A 23,610-nucleotide genomic window follows, 5' to 3' on the forward strand; every position below is an offset into this window, starting at 1 on the left:
TTCTCTAATGCTGAATGTAAGCGTTGTTACAATTTGCTAAAGGGAAATGTAGGCATGTGACATTAGCTTGTCTTTCATTTGGAACAGAGCAAGAGTGTTTGAGGTTTTGTCAACAGCAATGTACTTCTGCATTTACCTTTTATCAAAATGCTAGATGTAGATGTATACCGTCAGTATAAAAATATTTTCTGTACTTCAAGATTTCCTTAAAGTTCCAGGACTTCTTCCAGCTGATTTCAAAGTCAAAGGACAAAGAAAGTGATACGTGTGTGTGTGTGTGTGTGTGTGTGTGTGTGTGTGTGTGTGTGTGTTTCAGGGGTGTCCAGGGTGGAGAGTCTAATTAACCTAAGTGGTGATTGAAAACAGCAGGTAAGTGACATCATTCACAAGTTCAATTGAGATTTGGTCTTGACAGCTTATACGTACATCCCTTAAAAAAAAAATAGAGGCTGTTGTTCAGGTTTCTTTGTCCAAATTTGAACTATTTCTCAAATGTTTATCAACCTTGTTATGATCTGAGCCAGCGGTCTTCAAACATTCTTGGTGAGGCCCAGTGGACATACCATTTATAGATTTAGTGAAGTTAGAATATGTCAAACAAAAAGTTTGCAGTTATCTTGTCTCATTTGTTTGCAAATTAGTGGAATTAAACAGTATAATCATGAACCCTCAAGCATTTCGGAGTTTAACAAAATCGAAAATGTGGTTTTCGAAAAGTCTTTAACTTTTAGAACACCTTATCTGAACAAAGCCTTGATCATCCCCAGCTATTACATCAGCTTCCATACTACAGAAAAAAAATCAAATAAATGAAAGAGTTATATCAGGTAATACAATGCCAAAGGATGAAAGATACAGTAACACAAAGCCAGAAAATAAGTTTGCCATGTTAAGTCTTAGTTGAGCTTGCTGATGATGTTTCCAGTTCTTCCCCCAATAAATGTTGCTTTGAGGGTTGGGTCAGAATAGCTTGAGCTCAGTGACCTCTATGTGACATTTGAAGGCAGGCTCTAGTGTGACTCTGTTGAGGACATAACAACTGATTTGTTAATGCAAAGGCTATTGTAACACCGATCAATAGTTAGCACCTACCGATGTACAAATGCTGCTTACAAACAATAACCCCACTGAACTGGTTCATACATCCAGCAAAAATGGAACTGTCACTATTGATTTCTTCTTCTCAATGGACCATTAAGAACTCAGCAAAAAATGACCACATTACCAGTTTTATTTCTAGAGCTGTATTACTCCTCCCCTCTTGGCAGATTAAAAATTTCCCTCTGGTTTTTCCAATGGGTAGTTGGAATGGGCAGCCCCTTTTACCCTTATTTGCAGGGAACATTTCTCACTAAAGTTATCAATTAATGTATCAGCGGGGTATGGTTGATGGCAGTGGATATTTGGTTGTAAAAGCAGGCAGCACGAACCTAAAGAAGATGCCAGAACAATGGTTCAGTGGATAGCACTGTCACCTCACACCAAAAAGGTTCAAGCCTCATCTGAGTCCTTTCTGTAAGGACTTTCTGCCTGTGACATGCCTGTTAGGTTAATTGGTGATTCTGAATTTAGTGTTTTTAGTTTATTTAGTTTATCTTTAGTGTACCCTGCTTCTACCCAGTGGCAGCTTGGAAAACTTCAGCATCCCATGACCATGTATAGTATATAATTGGTGTAGATAATGGTGAATCAATGGCTCAGGGGTTAATGATGCGCTTTTGGGGAATGGAAACAACTGTGCGAATTGTGTCTAACGTTGCAAAAATAAAAATCATGTGACTCACTGGTGGTAATCAATCTGAGCCAGCAAAGAAAAGTTCTGATGAGAACTAACAGGAGAGATCATATTTCTCCAGTTTTAGCCTCTCTTCATTGGCTCCCTGTGAAATTCAAAAAAGAATTTACGATTCTTCTCCTCACATATAAAGCTCTTAAAGACCGAGCTCCATCATATCTTAAAGATCTCATTGGATATCTTCCACCCGCCACCTGCCGACAGCCGCGCCTGTTACGGTGTTTGCTGCTCGGTCTGCACTTCGGTCTGCACGGTCTACATAGCACGCAGTGATACGAAGGTAGAGAAAATAGCGCCGAGCGATTGTGAGGTCTGACTTTTTCTGGATGAACGATTTTGTGATGCAAATGTATTACTCTTTTGAACACATATCATTTTGAAAAGCAAAACGCTTTATTTTTTAAACCCCAGCCAACTAGCTGCACTACCTTCGTCAACGCCAAAACGAGGCTTGAACTCAGCTCACAGGACGCAGCGGGGGGTAAGAAAATGTTCATAAATGATATTGCTAATATGGGATGTCATACAGCTTCATGTCAAAAGAGGCGAACTATCCCTTTAAGTGTGTGAATGTCATAAAGGATGTCACAGCAGCCTGTCAGGACAAGTATTTCAGTATTTCCTGACTTTTGAATGCCCGTTACGTTACCCTCTAATTAGTTTATTGCGGATTGAGGACATAATTTGAGTGCATAAAAGATGATAATGAACCACAGTGTTCCACGCGTTATTTTGTCTGCAGTTAACCCTTAGGGCGTTCCAAATTCAGTTCTGGAGCACTTTCAATTGTAAGTTAGAGCTACAAATAGTTCAAGGAAGAAGTCCATGGTATGCAGCGCAGTGTCTGTCCTACTCTTTCAGGTCCTGATAATTTTGGTGAGCATCGGCTGTTCATGCTTAAGGCTGTGTGCCAGGGTTGCTCTCTTCAGTTGACTGGTGTGGTGGCAGGCCTTGGATCCACTGAGGAGGGCCTCTACTTTCTGGAACATCAACAACACTCGAAATCGATGTTGTTAGCTCTGTTCCTCTCAGGTACCACACCACCCCAATTTTGGCTTTTGGACATCATGGCAGCTCCATCTGTTCCTTTAGTGACTAGCTAGCTCACCCACTTCCCACACACCCTCTCCACTTTAAATCAGTTCGGTCGAACATAATTCAACATGCAATAACTGCAATTTAATCTCAAATTTTCATTTTTACTGTACAACACACACTCAGCAAATACATGAAGGTCATGGACTGATCTAAATAACTGATAATTATTTAATTAAAACTTTGATCATGTGTATAATTAAAATGCTAAATGTTAGGAGAGTAACATTGTCACTTCACTCGCACATCCATCCAAAGTAAAACAGTTGTCAACTCTTCTGGTCGGTGATATAAAACCTCGGCATCTCCACTCTGATTTGCTCTTGACTTTGCCATTAGCAACATCACAAAAAGTCTTCAGGGAATGTGACACTTGTCATGTTCAGAGGTCACAAATGTTCTCCAGCTTCATTTTTTCATTTTTTGGTGACATTGGCAACATCTTACAACTCTCTAAGAAAATTCTCACAGAACTTCTTTCATTAAAGTCAACTTACTTTCTGCTGGAAACATGACTGCGATTTAAATTTTTCTCCAAGCTGTCTCTAATGCAGAAAAATATCTAATTTCTTAAGAAAAAAAAAAAAAAAAGGATCTTTCCTTCAAGAGGCTATATTAAAGTTAAACTTTCTTTTTAGAATTAAGCTACATTGTCAGTGTTTACATTGGATGGGAGCGCATAACAAAACAGTATTTTAGCGTGTCCACATCACTCAAACCCAATGCTTCCCACCTCATTTTTGTTTTACAGGTTTAGCTGTCAGAGGTCAACATCTGTCTCAAGGTTCCACAGGCTGCGCATTCTGGTTTGCTTGCTGGAGAGGTGATGAGGGGTGGAGATGAAATGGAAGTGGTAATGGCAACTGCGACGACCAAGGTGAAGAAGATAAATGATAATGGCACAGAGAAAGAGAGACGGTATGGGAACGGGGCACACGGAGAGCTCGGAGATAGAGAGAGAGAGAATGAGAATGAGAGTAAGAGTAAGAGGGCTTTGAAAAGATTGAATGAGCGAGCAAGAAAAACTGGGATTGAAGCCGTGACTGCAGAAAATTAAAATTGAGCCTGTGTTGTGCCGTTTGTGTGCACACACAAAGATTGAGAAAAGTAAGCATGTAACAGGGACAGTGAGGAATGAAAAACACACACACGCACACACTCACAAGGTTAGCATCACAGTCCAAAGACATCTCAAAAGAGCAGGAATGGAGACAGAGATGGATGCTTAGAGGGAGGAGGGAAAAAACAGCAAACAGGACCCCAAAATACAATAAGATAAGGCACTAGAGGTTCACATACAAACAGAATAAGAGCTTCATCCTTCATCTGATAACTAATTTCTGTGTGAGGTCTGGTCTCCAACATCCTGCCCCTCCCTCACCAAGCTCAGATCAAGCACAAGTGTTAGCAATTTTCATTCCAAGGGTTTCCAGAGCCATTATACAGCTGTGTCTCCTTCAGTTTCTTTCCCGTGATGTTTGAGTGTATATGTGTGAGCCTTGTGTGAGGAACATCAGGGATTTTAACGCGAGCCTAGAAATAAACACGGAAATGACATTGTGGAGGACACATGGACATCACCAGACAAGCCGGCTGTCTTTTCTTTCTTTTCATAATGTCTGACCAGAGTCACAGAGCAGGTGTTTTACTGAGCAGTTAACACTTGAGTTTTTTAATTCTGAAAATCTTGGACTCTTTTTTGTTGTTGTTGTTGTTGTTTTTACTACAGGTCAAACAACCAAAGGATTGCAGAGAAAACAACAAATCACTGTAAAGACTATTCATGCTTCTTGCCTGCCAAATACTGGAGAAGAGTTGTACCCTCCTCTGGGGATCATAAAACCTATTCAATTGAAGCAGTCTGAGAAAGGAACATGCCCCGGGTCAGATGCTACACAGATTGTAACGCTTATTTAAACTCATTTGTGACTGGACAAACTGAATTTGATGCAACCTAACACACAGGGAGAAGTCAAACGTACTGTCGGCTCCTATTCATTCTGAAACATATTACAACGGAATTTTCATTTTCTAGATTGAAATGTTACACCAAACCATTCTTCTTTTACTAAATGTAATCTGTCTCACTTTCCACATTGCTGCTTGTTTAAGATTTCATTAACCACCAAACTAGTGTTGTAGATAGGCACTATGTATCAACTTTTCCTCCATCCTCCATTCCTCCATCAGCAGCAGCCTTTCTGCACGTTCTTAACCAACCCACTCACAGCAAACTGTGAAACCGTCATGAAAGCCTTATCTATTGATCCATGCCCACAGTGATAATGGACACCAAAAAGAAGAAAAAAAACTTGGAGATAAACACAGTGTCATCGCATGTCATGAAAGAGTCACAAAGTGACTATCACATTTAAGAGATTAAAATAACCAGATGAAGGTCAGAGGAGTTGGGTGGTGTTGCTGCACAGAACTGTCAAGCTGAAGAGCTGAGTTCAAGTTTCACATTTTGAAGTGAATTTAATTTGAATATATCATTTTAGGATTCATTTGGCGATTCCTTGCACTTTCACTTGCTAATTTGTTGCTGTTTTACACATTTGAAACTACTGAGTTAAGGTTTACGGAGAACTAAAACTGCCAAAGAAATGCCCCAGAAGAATTTGCTGATAAATGCTACTAAAATATAGCAAAATGTCATTTTGTGGGATGATTAAGTTAAGTAAACTAATAGAAATTAAAGCAGACGTATCAAACTGTTTTCATTTAACTTTATGTTAATACCCCCAAATGTATTCATTTATTTAACTGTTGTATTTATCCATATATTCCTGATATTTTTTTCAATATTTTTTTCTTTCTCTTCTTGTTTTCCTAGCACCTCCAAATTAAATAATTTTTCCTTTTTTTTATTTATAGATTGATTTATTCTCTAATATTTCCCCTTTGTATGTTGCGCTTCATTTATTTCCATATTTTCTTCTGACATTCCTTTATATATTTGTGCTTCATAACTCAAATGAGGGGACCTGTCTTTCAGACCAGAAGTCGGGAAGGCTAACTGCTATATTCTACTGCTATAAACAACAGCTATACTTTAAGCAGATCAGTTAGTCATTAGCCACTTTGACACAATAATTTGCTCCTGATCAGCGCAAAAAAGACATCCATGTTAATTTGCCAGTGCGCCTGCAGTATCAGGTGTCAGGCTTGTGTGACAACAGCACCATTGATTAGAGTACCAAGTTCCTGGGATGCCAGCTTGATGTGTGTAAGCACATGCGAGGGATCGTTTCGCCTCTGTTGCTACCTCCCCTGCTGGCAACAGCAGATCAACAGCAGATCAGCTTAGACCCTCTGAAAGACAGTCCCCATCATTTGCATTATTAAACAGAAATGCATATAGGAATGTAAAAATGTGTCAAAGAAATATATATAAAAAAAAAAAAGAAACAAATGACTCACAACCACTACATAGATCTGACACTAAGAATGCATTATGTAAGTTTCTGCCTTTGTGCACATACACAGTTTTTGTTAAGATTGTCTAAATTAATATTCATATTTAAGTATTGAAAATACTTAAGATCTGCGCATTAAAATGTCCCAAAGCCAAAGGTGTATTTTCATCTGACCAACAGTTCTGAATCCAGATGCCTTTCTTTATTCTGAGTCAGTCGTCAAGCTCGTTAATCCACAGTTTAGTCCAGCAATAAAAGTCTTCAAAGGTAAAGTCAGTGATTTGAGATGAGAAGAGGAAAATCCAAGCCTTTTATAACCTATCAAATGCATTTATAGAATATTTAATTTAAAATGATACTTTATTAAATTGTTAAGAGAAAGTGTGGAAGTGAACAGAGCTGCTTGCTGCAGCTCTGCACATGAACAAACTGGGACGGACTGCAATACATCTCTCTTATGAAAGAGAGTACATCAGGCACGCTCCCTGTACATTTATGTGAGACATTACAGCAAGTCATAAAATGGCTTAATCTGTAAAGGTGTGAAAAGAAAATCTTCTTGCAGCCGAAGACATTAACACCTGAGCAGCCCAAGGTCACTACATCTGATGTAGGCCAGCTCAAAATTAGAACTCCAGCAGTCACAGTCTGCCACTCTCTGCCCTCCTTCCACCGCCTTCTAACGCTTTCATCACTCTGCCTCCTTCCCTTACTCTTTATATCTCCATCTTCCTGCCTGCATCCATATGGGCCACAGACAGGATACTGAAGAGATACTGTCGCACTCAAGACAGCATGAGTAGAAATCCACAGGGACAGACAAGTCACATAACGAATTCAGACCAAGGGTAAAGATGCCGAGACGAGGAACAGAACGGCTGGTTATCTAACCAAGGACCACTTCATGTATGTGTGTGTGTGTGTGTGTGTGTGTGTGTGTGTACATCAGGATATTTTGTTCTTTTTTTCTGTTTTACTCCAAATGAATTCGAGCTCACGGATTTAGCTTGTCCTTGTGGGTCTCCTGAAGCAGTTGTTCACGAAATGCTGCTTTTTTGAGATTTTTGATTACATCTTTGTTGTTGAAGTCTTTTAGGGTCTTTCGGTCAAGAAAAGCTAGCAGCTTTGTCAGAGTAGAATGAATCATGAAATTATTAGAACAAGTTTTATTGCTTCAGCCACTTAGTTGTCCCTACAGTGATCTGTCAACAATTAGAGGTTTATTAGAGGTTTAATCAAAGTAATTTGCATCTCATCTGATGATCATTATCTTGATTTGATCATGAATGTCCTAATCATGTATTATGTCCCACATAAAGAGATTATTATAACTCTTGTGAGCCTTTACAGTGAAGAACTTCTATTTTTCTTGTCTCTCAAGAGTTTTGCCACATCTTTGAACACATCAAGGTAAGAGGAAAAAGCACTATAGGGAGCTGGATGCAGTGGTCCCTTTTATACTATATTGAACGTCCTTTTTTAGACATGAGCTATCAAGATGGAGAAATGAAAAGGTTTAATGCAGCCTTTGAGGAATGAGTCTTAAACACTGTGTGGAAAACTTGTTTTTACACCGTGTTGTGCACCACTCCAGCTTGGGCGCTGTTAAAATGTTATGTGTGTGTTTAAGAGTGTGCTTAGAGTTGGTCCTGTCTAATTAGGTAAAAACTTAAAGTCAACAAAATTGCACAAAACAAAACTGTTTATTCTGTCACTGCTCTGCTAAAACAAAGTAGCTGCGACCTAGTTCCAACACAGAGAGCGCTCATTTTAAAGAGTACATGTAATTCATGCCTCCAAATCCCAGTGCAGGCCATTTCCAACTGCGCCAGGGCATGCTGCTTCTTTGGACATGACGTTCCCAAAACTACAGTATGCCACAAAAACTTTCAATCGGCTTCATGTCGCTTGATCCCCAGGAACAGTAAATGAACTCTAGAAACAAAGCACTCAAGCTCTAACCAGTTTCGAGCCAGTGATAAACAAACTGTTGATTAACTTGCTGACTGTTAATCAAGAAAAAAGCATTAGGCAGCAGAGAATGGCATTATTCTCTTTAGCTTCACCCTAAAGTTTGTCTTGGTAATTGGTTCTACCCCATCAGCTGCTGCTTCTGATTGTCCTGTTTGAATGACAAGAAAATGTCCAAAGTCCATGTTCCACATCAGGTTTTTCATAGAAAATGATAGAATTTATATTGAATTTATTTTATTTTTAGGAGGATTGTATTTCTCACCGTATTTATACCTCAGACTTATTTCCGAGATCTATTTTAAACCATACTGTGCACACTTTGCATTGGCATAAGCCAGTTTTTTTCAATTTAGTTAACATTTAGTTTTTGGACTCTTGGGCCTCTAAATGCCTACTTTATTTTATAGTACAGGAAATATTCGAAACGTGATTTTCACTGTCAGTAGAAGTGCATCCACTGCATTATCTATATGGAGATGTCCTAATTTTCATCGTCATAATTCATCTATTGGCACAGACAAGTTAAGACTAAAAGATACTTAGAATGGGGCCACCAGACCTTGTATCATCGCGGTTTGATCCATCGCTATACAGTGGATTTTTACACCCTGTCACTTCTGCACTCGATATTTGCACAGAGTTGCTCAGCGTAACGAGATCTGTGTTGTGACACGGTATTGCAGCCTGGACAGCTTTGGAACACACTGTGGGCCGTGTTGCTAAACAGACATTCTGCGGTTAAGAAAGTGCCGGTCGAAAATCTTTTTCTGTTCCAGCAGGCATGAACCCATGTGAGCTGATGGGAGAACCATAGCCTTTCTTTTATATAGCACTGACATTGTGAGAGGGACCGTAAACAGCATGGTGGGCCATTAAAACAAGCACAGATAAGGAATGCACATGTAATCCTGCACAAAGAAGGGGCAAAGGATGAGAGACAGAAACAAGCAGCTGGAGCTGACATGTAGTAGATATACGAGGGAGAAAAAAAAAAAGCAGACAAAGACAAAGAGAGAAAAAGAACTTAACACTTTTACTTTCCCAAGCACGATTCTTCATCTGTACAAAGAACAGTGGAGGCATTTGGACAGGCAAATAGATAAGGTGTTCAAAAGGCAAAAGAAGAAGAACAAAGTGAACAAAATGTTGTTGCTGTTGATGAATCGTTATTCAAATTCCCTCACAGGTATGTCAGTGTCACATACCAGGCTGCACAGTTTATCAGAGCAGAAAGTGTACAAGCATGCTCACACACGCACTCACATGTGTAACTCACTGTTTGTCCTAGAGTCTGAGTGAGTTATAATCCCCAAAAAATTGCTCAGGGACTTGCTCTTGGATACTGTGCGAGTGCACATGTTTGCATGTGGTGTGGCTTCCCCGGAGAGCCAGCAAACGCAGCATTCAACACAGTCTCTGCTCATATTCTCCCACTCTGTCAGAGGGAGAAAGAGTGTGAAGAACCGGTCACCTCATGCCACAGTTCATACCCGAGGGGGAAAGAGGAGCAAATCCCAAAAAAACACAGTCTGGGTGACCAGCTGTCCTCCTCACCTGAGAGCAGGCAGCAGCTGAAAACTCACTGACATGATGAGAACCGATATACATCAAGTATGTCAACATCCCTCTAGAGATTGGAAGACAGCACAAGATTAAAGACACTCCCACTTTAGAGTAAGGCTGCCTACTTCTTTTAGTTATTTATTTGGCATCCCGCATTTATAGAGGAAAAACACTCTAATGATATTCAGCCGAGTAGATATGCATTAATTTTCGTTAAAACTGCATCTTGCATGAAATACTTTTACTTTTTAAAACCCAATTAGAACACTATAGTTTATTTACAGCTTCCCTGGCTAAATTGAGGGATCATTATTCAACTCTCACAATGCAAGTGAACCTGTCTCTGCTTTGGAGGGATTTGCTTGTTTAGACAACAAATTACAACCTGTTGACTTGGACTACATTTAATTGAAGTATTTAAAATGTGTGTGAGAGAGTGTGATAACAAGACTCCACGTCTGTACTGGCATGGAAGATATCATTAGACTTGAGACCACTTTAAGATACTTGTGTTTTTTTAATGGTGATTCAGATAAATGTGTAAACCAACCATTTTGTGTATGGAAGTACAGTTTTACTACCTAAGATCACTGCCGGGTTCACTGCTTCAATGTTGGATGACCCGTGAAATGTCACTTTAACTGCCAATGTACTGTTGAGATCAAAACATTGAGCTGTAAGATGTTTAAGAATAAAATGTGCCTGTCGTGTCTCGATTAAAGCCGTGGAAATGATATATACTCTTTTAATTATTACTTCCTTTAAAGGCGACGCAGCAGTAGGTCTTTATTTATAATTAAATTAATTTCCTTGTCGAAATATAATCCTTTCCTGTAACACTGTTGCCCCTTTGTAGTATATTTATTCATATTTACTTCGTTACACAACTGCTTCTTTATGTTTTCCTTTAAAAAGAAATCTGTTCAAACCCCAGACACAAAGTCTGCATTGCTTTTATAACACTGAAAACAAGTGTCCTTAAAAAGACAGGAACATTATCACTTTTTATGTTTATAGGGCAGGGGTTGAAATAGAAGTTTTGACCTTTTTATTTTGATAGAATGTAGTTTTATTGTTCTACTATCAGATTCCCAATCAGCTGAATCAGCTGGCGGTGTATTTATTATTGCATTCCCACAAGCTACATCTTTTATGACATACAGTACATTCTGTTTAGGTTAAAAAAGATTCTGTGTGTGTGAGGGACATTGCATTAACGGTTATCTGGCCACTTGGAAGTTTCAAAAACAATCTATAAACACATGAAATAAAGATTTATGCTAGCAAACATTTGCCTATACATTCCTCAGATTAATAGCATCATTAGCATTCATTTTTAGTTTCCAGTGACGAGTGTGAATTCAATGCTCACTGTTTGATCTCCATCAACTTGTGTGGAAAATGTAGAGCTTTTTAGCTTTTAAATGTTCCGTGGTGTATGCTAGCTAGTTGCTAACTGTGTCTGTCTGCCTGGTGTTTATTGCTTAGCATGTAGCATATGGTAGGTGTAGGAGCTATTTGTAAAGTTAGTTTTTGTTTTTTGGTTCTAGTTGTAAATTTAATTAGCTAATTATGAATAACTTTATTTGATTAATTTCAGTGCTTTATTTAGAAGCAGCAGCCATGGTTTTCTTTGTTCTTTTGTTTGTTTTATTATTTTTAAATAAATCATCAGAAAACGCACAAATTCAGCTTGGACATTCATCTTCTTTTGCCTGCATTAAACGACATCCCCATGGTGCATCAGTGGCCTTTTGATATTGTTTAGTTTAAAGTTGAGTTTGTTTTTTATGGGCAAAAGGCCACTACAGTAGGATTTTATACAAAAATGAGGCTGTCTACCTGGCAGCAGTTAGAGTAAACTATAACAATCGAGTATGTAGTATCTAAAACTAAAAGAATAAGATGAAATGAAAAACAATCCACAGAACAGGAAGATACTGAAGAGTATGAGTAAAATAATTCACACATATGTTCAATTTAACTTAATTGCAATATAGAATAGTGATGAGAACAGCTTGAAATTTAAATCAATAATTTAAAAAAATGCATTTGAATCTTGAGATTTATGTAAATAAGATGTGAACCAGCCTGGGTCACACAAAAAAATGTGAAATAGGCACCACACAGAAACCTTTGCATCCATGCTGAAGAATATGATTTCTGCTTGTTTATTTTTTTTGCTTTGTTTTTGTTTTAATGCCATTTAGCACCAGTTTCAGATAAATGTATAGAGGTCTGGTTTGTGTGTCCAACATGTTTTATTTGTTCAGCTGAGGAGGGCAGGACTCAGCAGCCAGTGACACAGTAAAGTTATATGTTCATGCAATACATTAATACTCTGTATGTAACAGGCCAAGATGACTTCCTACCCATAACATGTAGCTTTTTAATGCCTTATGTTAACCAAATATGTGATGTGTGAAGCAGTGCAAAGAGACAATCAAAGTAAAGTTATTTTGAAACATTAGTGGTTGGGATGCAAGTTGAACTCGGCTGTTCAACTTGTGTGCAACTCTGTCCCCCAACCTCTCTGACCTCCAAATGCATACTTTGTTGTCTCTTAAACATGTTTAAAAAAAATAAATCAGTAAAAGCTTCATATTTTGTTTTGAGACTTGATTTTGTTAACTCAACAGCTAAGTACTGGAATGCCCCCCAGCACAGGTTTATGTTTAAAGTGGAGAGTCCCTGACTGACGCACCTGTTTGATGGCATACAGCAGTTTCCCATAGCAGACGATGATCACCAGGAATGGCACGATGAGGCAGAAGACAAACAGGCAGATGATGTAAGAGATGTTATTTGCTGTCTTGGCAGTCCAATCGACAGAGCAAGTGGTGCCTGGACCCTCTGGACCATAGTGGCTCCAGCCGAAGAGCGGTGGCAGGGTCCATATGAGGGAGTAGACCCAGGACAGGACGATGCCTAGGGAAATCTTGTGGTAATTGGAGGAGTCTGCCTCAGCGGGGGTCATCATGGTGCTGTAGCGCTCATAGGAGAGGATGGCCAGGGAGATCAAGGACACGATGCCTACAGTGTATATGGGACACAAAAAACAATTAACATGAAATGTACCGTATATACTGCATATGTGCACAAAGATACACAACGTGGATTAACCTATAGTATACAAATAATAAAAGGAGTTAAGCAAAAGACAAATGCTGCAAACAGCATGTGCAGGTGAGTTCTTCTGTTCATTTAATTTGACCATAAAACACAAGTGCACTCTCTGTCCACATGCTTATCCTTCCACTGTGACGTAAAGCCTCACAGTTCTCTCTGAAATCAGAGGTGCAGGTAAAATGTGTCTTACCAGTTCACACAGAGGGCAGGATATAGTTTTAAAAAGACAATTGCCTGAGTGAGACGTGCAGCACAGTAAAACTAGAGCTAATATTTCAGCTCATATGTTGCAACCTGCAGCAGGTCCCCGCTGCTGTAAATTAGAAACAATGGCACCACCTGAAGTGTCTCTGACAGAGGCAGTCCACTGAAAAACAACATAGACATTTCAAGAAGCTTTCTTATCGTTCAATGCAGCACATGCTTTGTGTCTCTGTTACTCAGTATTGCAAAAGCTGAGCAGTGGCAGCCTGAAGCTCAGTGTTCATGCCATCCCTTGGCATTTTCATTCCTGTTTGCTATTTGAAGCCATTATGTACCATGGGGCTGCTGGTAAAGCCCATTGAGTCTAAGTGGCAATAAAGGGGACCTGAACTGAATGCTCTTCTAAGAACAAGACCTTTCACTGACTACTCGGCATGATGGGTAATCATAAATAGGAAATATTAATAAAGGGAGGTGAGTTAGAATAAGAATTAGATGGAAACACGTTTTTGCTCTGCCATGAAGACGAGGTGTTTTTATGTCTGTGTGTCTGTCCTTACATTTTGCAAACAGTACATTGACCAAACTGTGTGCGTTTCTTGACTGCAGAGTCTCAGAGACAGTGTTGTATAAGTCTGTTTGCTCTCAGATATTAAACTCATGTTGCTTTTCCCTTCACACACTGATTAGCTCAGGGCTTTTATTAGTTCTGTTACTGCAATATTACAGGGTCAACACAGCTTTACAACCACCCACTTATGCTTCTGTTTGATATGGGCTGACTCACAGCAATTTGACTCCAAATATGATTCCAATATTGTGTCATTTTGACTAAAAATGCCTCGTTTAGAGCTCTGTCGTCAGGTTTCTTATGAATCACCGGGGGAATTGTCCTCTCACACCTGGCAGACAGGCTGATGTCATCTTCACACCGGAGACTTTGTGATAGAGTGTTTATAGCTGGGTGTCATCACTAAATACTGGTGTAGTGCAGCAGAAGCTCTCAGTGATGTGTGAGCTCTGATCTGGTGACACTGCTTTCACCTCCTTGTTCTATTTTCATTGGAGGGATTCTCTGATCTCATCTGGAATTTGAGTGTAAGGCGTGTTTATCAAAAGCGTATGATTAATTATTGATTTTTTTTCAGAGATTCTTGTCACTTTTAACAATTTATGTCTGAATGATTTAACAGTTTTGTAGAAAAAATCATCTCAGGCTCAGAGCATCACTCACAGTGAACATTGTTACATTTCTATCAAAATGTTGGAGGCCTGTAAAACTGAAAACTCTACCTGTAAGGAATTTGATGGAAAATAATGACTTCAAGCAGAAACAACCTTCTTCTGGATGTCTTGGTTGTTTACAAGGACGCCAAACATAGTTTCCATTTGTGGTTCGGTCACTGATATTTTGTTGCACGTAAGGGAAGCTGCAGAAATCCATAGTGGTTCTATGCTTGCTACGAGCTGAAGGTGATCCAACGTTATGGCTCCAACAAACTTTTTATTTTGGAAACTGAGGTGAAACTGTAGCCTTTTCTTTACTGCCCACGTTTTCACATCAGGGGAAGTCCACCTGACCACCTGACCCTCATTTTCTTTCCTCTGATATTTTTCTTTTTACCCATCAGAATCATTGGATTTCTTGAAATAAATACACTTAACCTTGACCATTGTCATCTGTACCCCCCACCCCCTTCAAACCATAATCTTGTCTAAGCCAAACCGTCTTGTGTTGTTTTCCAGCCTTACACAATCAAATAATGACAAAGCCAAAAGTCATGTTAATCCTTTTTCACATGTATGTTTTATAAAGTATTGATAAATGAACATGTTGTTTTGGAGGGCAATGACAGAAGACATACTGTATTGTGTTGCTTGGTTAGCTTTAATCTTTCTTATCCTCTGATAAGTGATATAAATGATGGGATATGAATCCCATTGTTTTTTAATCAATACCAAGAACATACAGCTGAATGTTGGGACCTAGGAATTTAGTTTAGTTTCATGAATAGACTGAAAAAGGGTTGGATTCTGAAATCTGAGATTTCAACATGACACCGGCTTGTAAATGAGCAGATCTTACACCCAGCCAAAACTGTTCACGGGTTCCTGGGATTCGTAAATTTTAAAGTTTAGGCTCAAAGTGTATCACTGAGCCTAAAATGAGACTGAAAATCAATATCCATCTATCCATTTTCTATCCCAGCTCAGGTTCACAGCTGGGAATTTCAAGCAGAAACAACCTTCTTCTGAATGTCTTAGTTGTTTACAAGGACGCCAAACATAGTTGGAGGAGTCGCCTAATCCAGAGGCTACTGGGCGAAAAGCGGGGTACATCCTGGACAAGTCACCAGTCCATCACAAGGCCACATGGAGACAAATGAGAAAAACAACCAGCCACACTCACTCCAAGGGTCAATTTAGAGACATCAATTAACCTGACATGCATGCTTTTAGATGGTCGGAGGAGACCAAAGTACCCCATGAGAGCCCATGCATACAGGGGGAGAACATGCAAACTCCACACAGAAAGGAATCGAACCGGGATTCCTCCTGCTCTGAAGTGACGGTGCGAACCACCGCACCACTGTACAGCCTGAAAACCTATTTATGCCATTCATATCGTTCTTTGTGTTGTGATCAATATTCCCGAGGTAATTAATTCTTAGTCTTATTAGATAATTTTTTGACCAACTTATTAGTCATCCAAAATAAAAGGTAAACATATTCCTGAATGAACGATAACTGTGATATCAAATCGTCAAGATTATACATATATGGTCATCTGACCTAAGATGATGAAATCAAAAACCTCTGATTTAGTGCATTACTAATGCTAAAAAAACAGGAACCAAAAAAATAAATAAATCTCATGAAACAAAGATGAATCAGTCTGTTGGGGATGTATTTCTTTCCTCTTTTTAAAAAAAGTTTTGCATTGATATCACAATAACACTGTTATCATAAATGCTTTTATCCACAATAAGTGTGCAGTGATGGTCAGATATTGTGACATCGCCCAGTAGAAACTGGAACAGCTCAAGTTACAGAAGTTATCTCACAAAGCGGCTCTCTTGTTCCAACACGCAACACAGCAGGAAGCAGCATCACATCCTCCAGAGATTCATATTACTCTTCAATGTGAGAGCTCACATACACTAAGTGTGAATTACTTCTCGTGTACCCACTAGGCAGCTGGGCCACATTGTAAAATATATATCATTTCGACCCCTGTTGGTGCAACAGCAAACAATTGAAGGGTAGAATTTCCATATTTCTACTTTGCTGTTTTCCATTTGCTAAACGTGACCTTCAGGATTAATGATGGAATTTGCTTTATGACAAATCTTATGACTATTAACTGAATAGTTGTGAATCAAATGAAAGGATCATCCAAACTGCTGAGGCATGTGAATAATGAGTCCTCGAGGTGACACACGTCTCCAGTCTCTATAAATCAGCTTTAGTGAGTGCCAAAATAAATCCCACTTCAAATATGCTACAGCTCATTAGCAGCTCTGGTACACTGCTCACATTCAGTGACATCAAGAGGGAAACCCTGGGCATAATGGTGCTGAAACTTTCTGTCCTCACCAGGACAGCTGACACGTCTGACCTGATCTGGGACACAATTTAGTTCAGTTCAGTTCAATTCAATTTTGTTTATCACCAAATAAACAAAATTGAAGTCATCTCAGGGTGCTACACAGAGAGAGTAAATGCAGTTCAATTAAATCCATTTAATTAGAATTTTATTCAAATGAAGCCAATTTTTTTTAAAAAGCTGATCACATCGAATCATCGGTTGAATTCTATCCCGTCAGCCTGAGCATGCACAGGGCTGCAGGGGTATGTCAAAGTTAATAAGCCAATTTCATTACTTTTTGTAATAACAATCAGAAATCCTTTCATTCTAAAGGAAATTCAGGTTCTGGCCACATCTAGTGGATAAATGGCTGAGTCTTGTCAGTCAAGTCAGTCACATTCACCCAGACCTTCAAATCAAGGCCAAATGTGAACGATTAGAAAAATCCAGATTTGGCTCATATTTACGCCAAAAAAAATTTGTTGCCTTCTGGAGGGCCTCCTCAAAACTGCTGTAGCCATTAATAAGTCATTAGTTTTGATGGTTTGTGATTTTAATCTTAGGGAAAAGCCCATATCAGCAGATCCTGTATGATAGCCTCCCTCTTGATGAGTACAGCACGTCTCTGGTTTTACTGCACACTGTGTGAGTAAAAGGGAAACCTTTATTTGAGCGCGTATAATGTCATTCTGAAAGACGGTCCTCTGGCTGAATCAAACGAAGCAGCAGAATCTAATATTCCGAAATGAAACATCTCAGGATCTGATTACGAGAGAAAAAAACCCCGAGAACCTTTGTTCTGCTGTCCCTATGCTGCTCCCTCTCAGCTGTTGTCATAATTGTCTTTTGAAAAGCTTCTGTTTCAGTATCGCTCAACTTGAAACTGTATATCCAGCAAAAGACATTTTGGATGGAATGGAATAAAGATGTTTTGTTCTGGGAATCCCGTCCCAGTGTCTTCCCCTCGGTCGTCACAGAGGCGCAAAGCTATCCCGACAAGTTCACAAAGAAAACAGAGAAACATTTCAGTGGATGTGGTCAATTATTCATACACCTCTCATCCTCTGAACATATTTTCACCTCAGCGTTACGAAGCCTCTAATTTGCTGTGTGTTACTTCGGCTCATTTATGATCTCACTCACTCACCTTTATCCCTGCTCAGACTTCCATACCTTCACAACAAATTAACATCACTAGGTGAGGCTAGGTGTTGCTTCTGCTGGTGAGGTGCACGTGCAAGTCCTTGCCTCTGTGCATCCATTTCTTTTCTCTGTGTGTGTGTGTGTGTGTGTGTGTGTGTGCATGTGTGCGTGTGTGTGTGTGTGTGTATGTGCCACGGAGGGAAGCCTGACTTTAGTATGCGGTGAGCGGGCTCAGCAGTGCAAGGTTAATCCAGCGACTGTGTGCAGAGTCCACTCGGGGCAGGAGGCAGCCGGCAGTATGCAGGAGCACGTATACTGGGTGTCAAAGACAGAATAGAAGACTGTGGCTGGTTACTCGACAGTATTATGGAAGACAATAAAAGTACAGAGAGGGAGTGAGGAAAATGCAAAGAGGAGCGGAGAAGAGGTGAAGCAACTAAATGGGTGCCAGGAGGCTGATGGCAAAGGCAGAGCTGGAGGATGTGTCTGTGGCGCGCAAAAAATCCTTTTGGCATAAAGTCAAAGGCGTGGAACATAAATTGTTCAGTTATTCAAAACATGTGAGGATGAAAGCAAGAGGCTGCAAGCAAAGAGAAGAAATTGATGTGAGGGGAGACCAAGAATGCGCTACCACCAGGCTAACAACATCTTTTGTCTTTGACAATGGGGCTCTCTAATTTGAAGGAGCATTGATCATTTGGGGAGGGGCGGAAAAGCTTTACAGGGATTTTGTGAAGACAGACAGGATCACTTTGTCAATGCCGAAACGAGAATTATTCATCTAAACAATCAATTTCACTTTTCCTTTCCTCACTCAAGTTTTTATGAGCCCATCGAGGATTTACTCGTCCGTGACCAATGGATGCTCTAATGATGTCTGCCAGCCATCTCTTTCTCTCTATGTATTCCTGCGATGTTTTTAGTTTGTAGAAACCAAAGTTCTGCGAGACAGAATTTGACAAATTGGCTCCTTGTGGATGTCAGTGTTACACATCTTCAAATGGCCCTTAATCTTTGTCTGTCTTTGATGGGGTGATACGAGTGCTTTGCTGGAAGCAAAGCAGTTGAAAGCTTCAAACATACCACAACTATAATGATATCAATTTTACTGGAGGAATTTAAACCGGCATGCAAACATCTCGGCTCCCCTTGTTAAGATATCAGCTGTGGTCTGTTGAGAACATTTAAGCGAGTAAAAGCTGACAAGGTGACGATTTCTTCACCGTTTTGAGTGCTTTCCTTCCAGCTTTTACAGTTTTTAGTTCTTTACTTCCAGCTTTTACAGTTTCAGAATAGCAAAAAACTGAAAGAGCCCGAGGTAAACAGTTAAACATCCTGCATGGACGATATTTATCAACATCTCCTCAGCAAATATCAGAGCTCGTAAATGCTTTTTTTATTGTCAGCTAACCATCTATATGTTCGTCACCAGGAGATTTTCAGCCTGGAAAAGGTCTTCTAGTTCTGTGAGATTATTGGGTTTTCATACATCTGCTGCTGTTTTTAGGGCCTTTCAACACATTTTTTATGATTTTCAACTCAAGGGACTCTGAGGATTGTGGCAAAACCGTCAGCTTGTACTCCTTTAGGCAGTTGGATTTTGAGGTGTGTCAGCATTACAGACTCTTTTTATCTGTTTTTTTTCTTCTTTTTTTTTTACACAGCGTGGTGTTTGCTTCCACAGTCTGCTGGTGTTTGATTGATTGCACCAGTGAAAGGTTCCCCATGGCACTCGCTGCAACACAAGCTCATAGCATGATCGATCCAACATAAGAGTAGGAGGGGCATTCTTTCAACGAAATGCTCCAAACATACTTTTTCTATTGAACCAAAAAGTTCTGCTTTACTGCAATCAGGCTTCAATCATTTTTCCAGAGCTTCAAGCTTCTTCAGATATTCATTTACAAACTTCTGATGATAAATGTTGTACTGAGAATCCTGGAGGATTTCCTGTGATGACTCCTGTGAAGGTCAGAATCGTACAGGTGTCGCTGACCATTCAGAGTTTGCTGAATCTTTCTGGAGGCCTTTTACAGACAGAATGGGATTTTCTTTTGCCTCTATCCTACAATCAGTTCTTTTCTTGGTCACCCACAGCTCAACTTGTCAGCTGTACTTTCCAATTGCATTACAAACTGAGAAAGAAGCTTCTTGTGGTTTGTTGTGTTCTCACAGTCTTCTCTTGCTTTGTGAGGATCAATTATATTAATGTTCTGACAGCTGCAGCTGCTCGTGGATCTCCATCCATCCATTATCTATACCGCTGAATCCGTCGATCGGGTCGCGGGCGGGCTGGAGCCTATCCCAGCAGTCAATGGGAGAGAGGCGGGGTACACCCTGGACAGGCCGCCAGTCCATCGCAGGGCCACATAGAGACAAACGAGACAAACAACCATGCACGCTCACACTCACTCCTAAGGACAATTTAGAGATGCCAATTAACCTAACATGCATGATTTTTTGGACAGTGGGAGGAAGCCGGAGTACCCGGAGAGAACCCACGCATACAAGGGGAGAACATGCAAACTCCACACAGAAAGGCCCCAGCTGGGTGTTGAACCTGGAACCTTCTTGCTGTGAGGCGACGGTGCTAACCACCACACCACCGTGCAGCCCCTCGTGGATCTCATGACTGCCAATTGTCAGGGCAAGGTTTGAAGAATCAAAAACTTATGACCTTCGAATGATTTAAAACCTAACCTAACCTTTTTCCCCCAATAACTGTTAAGAAGCCACACTCCTGACAAGCTTACTAAGACATTTATAAAAGGTATCAGAGAGCTCAAACATCTCTCTGTATACCTAAAACTTTGAGCATCGACTGAAGGTGGAAGGTTAGATAAACACTTATATGAACAAAAATGAAACCATTATGCAGGATGATATCCTTTTTCTGAAAGTTCTGCTTCAGTTGATTTAGGAGCTTAGTTCCCCTTTATAACCTACATCCTTTATACAGCCTTTGAAATGCGTTTTGACTGAAAAGCAAAGCAGAAGTTGTGTAATATATAACAATGAGAGTCTTATAACATAGTGCTGATGTCAGGGAGAGGAGAAATCTGTCTGGTCTTCAAAGGTTGTTTCAATTAAATGGAAAGCTTTTAAATCAATTGCAGACACCAAGAAAGCTGGTTTATTTCTTTTTTTTTTAAAAGAGAGAGCGAGAAAGGGAAAAAAAGCAGACTTTGCAACACAATAGAAACACAAATGACTCACTTAATACATTTAGCTGCGAAAATATCATCTTATTCTATTTAGATTTTACCAAATGCTGCTCACCTACAGCACACCCATTTGGAATGATCAAGCTCTGCGTGTGTGCTTTTTTTCCCTCCATCCTGGCCCAGTTCCAAGTGACTGAGTGCCTAATTCTTAGTTTCATAATCTTACCTCATTTGCATTGATATCAGCAAACCTGAGCAAAGGTACCAACGTCCCCTTAGCCATTTAACTGAATGATTTGGTTTTTGCAAGAAATACTCCTAATGCATCCTTTGGGACGCCCGTTGATCGACCCCGTGTCTCCGCAGACCTCCACAGGCAGCTGAATGAACAGTGAGGAGGCTTCCGCCGCCTCAGGTAACAAGTATTTAGCACATTTCAAAGGGGAAGATACCGCACACTCTTGTCCATCATGCTGAATTTATTGTACAAACAACGTTTTCCTCCTAAACAAGTATTTAGCAGCCATCTAACAGCGTCTGCCTGCACCGTGCGAAACAGGAACGTTTTTAGAGTTTTTAATAAGGTTTGAGCAAATGACTAAGCATCTGTTTAAAACGCCACATTATTTCCTAAACACGTAACGCGATGTTATGCCGTGGAAATGCACGCGCTGGCAGCTTGGGAAGTAATTCAACAGTCTGTGATGAAGCTCCATTCCCCGCACGAGGAGCTGAGCAGCTGTTTTCAGAACTAACCACCAGAACAGAACGTGCACATGCCTTATGATCCGGACTATGACAGCGGACGTGCACACCAGCAACACAAGAATTTGGCTTTTTACTTACAATTAATTCAACTTTTATTTTTCTGCAAACAGTCACAGATTAGAGATGATGAGGCGACTCGCGCTTCCCGACGAACAGCTGGCTGCTCACCCGAATAATTAAAGACAGAAAATCCAGATTACACATGGAAACAGATCAAGCTGCTAAACAGATTTCATATTCGTGCACGCATAAATGATCATTATGATCTCAATAGCCTATAGGCCTATAATTGACATGCGCTTCGAAATTTCCACGTTTTTAATCAGAAAGTTTGCTGTGGCTATAAAGTGCCCATCAGAGCGTGACACAGTTATTGTCCAAAATGCTCATTTCCACCCCAAGAGAGAAACTTTACTTCATCAATTCCATCGGACGAAGTGTTGCGATAAAGGCTCCGCACACCCACCAGAACCACATCTCAGATGAAAAAGCTGTGCCCATGATTGTACATACAGCGATACATCAACGTGAAGATGCAACAGACCATCACATACCATCAACAAACAGATTCCGTATCTCTACTCACCGCAGAGGGAGTTGGCGAAGCCGTACCATACGCATCCCCCTTCTCCTATGAGCCACCTTCCCTGAGTGCTGGCTGCGAAGCTGAACGGAGTCCCCAGTACGCACACGAGCAGGTCGCTGACAGAAATGTTAATCAGGAGCAGGTTGATGGGAGAGCGCAGCATCTTGTAGCGACAGAAGAGCACCAGCACCAGCAGGTTGTTCATGAGTCCGAGAGTGCCGATGAAGCCGAGGCACACCGCCACGACCAGGTGCCCTGTCGGGCTGAGGGTCGTCCGGTATGAACCGCCCCCCAGGTGTCCTTCCCCGGCTCCGGCGCACAGAGCGCTGTTGAACTCCGCGCAGCCGCCCAGGCTCACGTTGGACACGATCATGGCAGTCTGTGTCACTGCGGTGGCACGCTGGGAGGCCACGGCAGCTAATGTGTCGATAACATTTATTTTTTTTCGGCTGTGTGGAAAATGAAAAAGAAAGAGGAGCCGCCAGAAACACTTGTTGCTTTAAAAAAACATGTCAGGCTGAGAAAAATTGAGCCAAACTGAAATTTGAGATAACAAATTAATTGTTTGTTGTGAATATCTAAACTGTGTGCTTCCGTTCGGGGGGCATAAGTGGAGGGGGGTGTTCTAAAATTCTGGGGATAAAAAGTTTGGTTAGGCTTTTCTCCACCGTGTGGCAGTCTATGATGCGCGCTCTCATTCTTTCCAGAGATGCTGCTGTGTCTCATCCAGACACCTTCCCTCTCTAGTCGTATTTAAATCACTGTAGCGCGCTCTCCGGCAGATGACGTTTAGGTTTGGGGGGGGGGGGTTGGTGTTGGGCGGGCAAGAGAGTCGCGTGGAAAAACAGCGGCAGACCAATCGTTAAACCGGGCGTCTCACAGAGAAATATTGCGCAACCCGCTGCGCTCAGAGTTCGATTCGACTCAGGTCCACCTTAAAGTTTCAGGCGCTACTGGGCGCGTGATGTTACGAGGTGCTGTCCGGTGTGCTGAACACGATCTCAGCAGCCGCTCCGCTGATCCATTCCTGAAATAGTTCTTGTGTTTGTGTGTGTGTGTGTGTGTGTGTGTGTGTGTGTGTGTGTGTGTGTGTGTGTGTGTGTGTGTGCGTGCGTGCGTGCGTGTGTGTGTGTGTGTGCTCTTGACACATCTACTGCATCAGCAGCCACCTCACAGATGGT

General features: G+C 40.7%; 1 protein-coding gene across 1 annotated transcript in view; it reads right to left on the reverse strand.

The window, feature by feature from the left end:
- The window catches only part of tmtopsa (teleost multiple tissue opsin a), an 83,227-nt gene extending 60,425 nt beyond the window's left edge, over positions 1–22,802 (reverse strand). Inside the window, exons 1-2 of the mRNA XM_075483910.1 lie at positions 22,430–22,802; positions 12,551–12,879 (exon numbers count right to left, since the gene is read on the reverse strand). Coding sequence (XP_075340025.1) covers positions 12,551–12,879; positions 22,430–22,802 — 702 coding nt within the window. The remainder of the gene's footprint in view (positions 1–12,550; positions 12,880–22,429) is intronic.
- Between the last annotated feature and the right edge of the window lie 808 nt (positions 22,803–23,610).

The sequence above is a fragment of the Odontesthes bonariensis genome, chromosome 14, assembly GCF_027942865.1.
Source record: "Odontesthes bonariensis isolate fOdoBon6 chromosome 14, fOdoBon6.hap1, whole genome shotgun sequence".
Classification (NCBI taxonomy): domain Eukaryota; kingdom Metazoa; phylum Chordata; class Actinopteri; order Atheriniformes; family Atherinopsidae; genus Odontesthes; species Odontesthes bonariensis.